Consider the following 4,110-nt stretch of genomic DNA (forward strand, 5'->3'; position numbering starts at 1 on the left):
TAATTTATAGTTTCATGCAAATGGTGACATTAATGCAAACTTTGAAATTAATCTCTTCAAGCTTCTCCATCTACACATCATCTCTAAAGATTCCAAAACCCATCAACATCCCAAAATGCATATTCGTCGTCGTCGACGACGTCCTTTTTTGTCGATGAGTTATCGTTTATCCCAATCTGAGTAAATCGATTAATGTACTGATTATTATCGAGTCCAGGAAATGGTTCTCCTATCTTTAATATCCCTGGCGGCCGTCTATCGAATGACCTCAAACATTTCGATTTCTTATAAACCCGGCACAAGCTGAATTCTTGTCTTAGCTGTAAAAAAAAAAGAGAGAGAGAGAGAGAGAGAAAATCACATAAAATATAGAGGAAAGGTTGTCTAGGTTTGAATCCGAGGTTATATGATAAAGAACTTACGGTAGGAGGTGTAGTGGCATTAGCTAAAGAAACATGGTCTTGAATAGCTTTATATTCGTTCATTTTCCAGTCAGTTTTCTTCCCATTTGGGGCTCTTCCGTTGTAGAAGACCATAGTTCGTTTGACACCTATGGGGCGACTGTTGAAAGAGTAAACATAACCAGGTGAACCAGTGGCTTTCCAGTACCCCGATGATGTTAGCCGCTTTGGTCTCCCTCCTCGAGCTTCACTCTCTTGCCTTGGAATGAAGAAAAACCATTGCTCTGGGTCTTTATGACATAGGTTATCTGAGAATCCTGCATCAAATGCACCAGTGATCATGAGAAACACATATATATATTATATTGGTTTAAAAAAAAGAAAAACATAAAATGTTCGACCTCCTTGAAACTTTTGCTAGTTTTATTTCCAAGATAATCAAATAACCCAGAAATTTTATGCCAAAAAGTGAAGAAAGGGAGACTCTAGAGTCCATATTCAAAGCTTTCTCGTATATGGGTAAGTTTCATCTGACAAAAAAAAGCTTTATTCAGCTCAAACACTGAGCCCCAAGTTTCATGGTACTCAAGAAAAACAATACTGGTTAATCTTTCCTACTGCTGAAGATATATATATATACACGCACACACGCAAGTGGTATCTCAGCTCTCTCAATATCCTCGGGGTGTTGAGTTTGAGCCTTGTCATGAGCTTGCTTTTCAGCAACCATGGCAGAAGACTCCGATCAAAAGCAATACCGAGCTTATTGAGAATCCGCAACCCTCAACAAAACTAAGAAATTTTATGTCAAAAGAAGTGATAGAAAGGGATATTGTTAAATCCAAAAGAGAAGAAGAAATATATTTACGAGGAAGATCCCAAGGATTGAAGTTATAAATGTCGACAACTGGTATAACTCGATTCATAACGTGGTTGAGATCATCATCTGTTTTAGCTTCAAGCTTCTTGTGGAGATAAAACGAAACCAGCTCTTCTTCAGTAGGATAGAACCGAAACCCTGGTGGCATATCCTCCATTTTGATATACCTATACTTGTTTATTCATGCCAGTCTTCTACTATATATACACACACACATGTAGTTACAGTTGTAATTTCTCGATCATTGATTAATGGGGGGCCAGCAACGGACTGTGGAGTTAGGCAAGAGAGAAGAAATCAGTCAGAAAATGGAAGGGAAATGGCCTTGGAAACTTCCACGGGCTTTACCATGGAAAATGTTAATACAATTGTCACTCATTTCACATTTTATTTATTATTTTACTTGGACGTAGTCAATATATTCTTATATGAAATAAAGTGGTTGTTCGTGTTTGATGTGATTGGAGTACATACAAATAATAAATTTATCTTATTTTATCTTAACTAAAAAAATTACAATTTGGTCAGTGAACTATTCGGAAGTTTTCGTTTAAGTCACTGAACTATTGAAAAGCTTTTATTTAAATCGTTGTGCTGTTAAATTTATTTTTTTAAATAAAAGTTCTGCTAGCGAGCTCCCAGTTATGATTCAACAATCGGTACAATAGATCAGTACACATCAACAACTCGAAGAACATATCTTAGATCCAAGCCGATTTAACAGCCGGTATCGAAGATCGGAGAAAAAACTGTTTGAATTTTAGTGCGCAAATTCATGACATCTAAAACTATTTTTATGAAAAAATTAACTGTAGAAAAGAAGGGGAAATAAAGCTTTTGATTGGTGTAGGCAATACGAACAGAGAAAGTCATATAGCATCAATTTTAACAATTCAATGACTTAAATGAAAACTCTTTAATAGTTCAATAACTAGATTGTTTTACCTATAATTTAGTGACTAATGATGTAGTTTACCCTATTAAAAATTTGTATAATTAATTGTATATGAATATATGTATATTTATATAACTGTTATACGCATCACATAAAATATATATTTTTCTTTTATCTCGTAATACATATATATATATATTATGTTTTGTACATTTTTACCTGAATTGTATATATTATAAAAGTAGACCTTCTCACATATGTTTTCTGGTGCAAAATTAAATTAATATTGCTTATCTTCTTATAATTTTTTATATAATTGATATTCTAAACAAATTCACGGTTAATTTAATAAATTAATTATATTTATAGTGCTCCAAAAGTTTTCAATTCAATATTTTAATTATAAGTAAAAATTTACTTAGCAAAATTAAAATAATTTTACATTTTTTCATAATTTTTTATATGGTTAATATTTTAATAATTCAATCTTCATATTTCATGCTCCATTCATTAGATCATGCATGTCAAGTTCGGTATAAATTAAAATTTTTAACTAAAAATAAACTATTAAATATATATTAATATAAACAATATTTTAATTCGATATGATAGTAGAAATATTAGATCGATTCAAAAATTTACATGCATTACAAGTAAAAATACTTTGATAAATGTAATAGTTGGATTATAAAATATTAATTGTATAAAAAGTTACAGAATGGTGTAAAATCATATTAATTTTACATCGGTGTTTAGTTTTACATCTATGCAAGTGAATCTCTCCCTTTAAATCATATTAATTAAGAAAAGTATTTTATTAAATAATAAATAAGCATTTTACATTTATTCAAAATTTAACATGTATAATCTACGTAAATAAAACGTAAAAACAATAAACAAATATTAATAGCATAAAACACATTACCAAAATTGAGTAAAATTAATATATCATATGGTTTATGGTAAGGTGGAAGCTTTTGGATCATTCAACTCTCAAATTTAATTGTTATTTTATTTAAATCATATGTTTTTTTAATCAAATTTATTTTAATGTAAATTTAGATATATTTTTATTATAACTTCAATTATGTTTTATATGGTTAATTCTAAGTTATGTTTACATTTTTTTTTGTAATTATAAAAATCGATATTACAAGCTATTCTTTATGCATATAATGTTCTGTTTTTTATTGTCAAGTTTTTATTGTAAGGAGCTAAAATTGATTATGTGTCGGCATTAGTGGCCAAAATCGCAGTCACAACGGGGTATACATTGGTGTTTCATGGGGGGATTTGTGTGACTTGAAGGAGGTTGGAGGTATGGGCTTTCGTAATTTGACTAAATTTAATATCACACTATTAGCTAAGCAAGGGTAGCGTTTACTTTGTAACCCCACTTCGCTAGTGGCTCGAGTGCTAAAAGCTAAATATTTTGTAAACAAAGATTTTTTAAGAGTTGAGTTAGGAAGTCAACCTTTAGCAATTTGGCGAAGTATATGGGTAGAAGGGACCTTCTTGATAAATGGATCGACTGGCAAGGTGGAAGTGGGAAACTAATCTCCATTTGGGATATGTGTTGGCTCCTTGGCGACAAACCCTACAAAGTACAATCAACCCAAGTGAGTGGAATTGAGTGAGTAACAGATTTGATTGATGAGCAAACCTGGAAATAGAAGGAGGATCAAATATTGACCTCATTTGATATTCACGAGGCAAGGAAAATTTTGAGCATTTAGCTGACGCAACATCAGATAACAAATCGACTAAGATGGTGCCTTGAAAGCTCGGGTGAGTACACAGTTTGTAGTGGATACATATTATTACTTAGAGGCTTTCCTGACACTGATGATGACACATATAGATTTATATGCCAAGATATTTGAGGCCTTTATAGACAGATTTGGCAAACATATGCGTCGGAGAATATGAAAATT

At 31.6% G+C, this 4,110-nt stretch overlaps 1 protein-coding gene across 1 annotated transcript; it reads right to left on the reverse strand.

The window, feature by feature from the left end:
• Positions 1–1,535, reverse strand: LOC107928166 (NAC domain-containing protein 90-like). Its single transcript, NM_001327283.1, is given in 3 exon segments — positions 1–320; positions 423–718; positions 1,270–1,535. Coding segments are annotated over 3 exon segments (702 nt in total). The 5' UTR covers positions 1,439–1,535; the 3' UTR covers positions 1–83.
• Between the last annotated feature and the right edge of the window lie 2,575 nt (positions 1,536–4,110).

This window comes from Gossypium hirsutum, chromosome D01 (genome assembly GCF_007990345.1).
Source record: "Gossypium hirsutum isolate 1008001.06 chromosome D01, Gossypium_hirsutum_v2.1, whole genome shotgun sequence".
Taxonomy (NCBI): domain Eukaryota; kingdom Viridiplantae; phylum Streptophyta; class Magnoliopsida; order Malvales; family Malvaceae; genus Gossypium; species Gossypium hirsutum.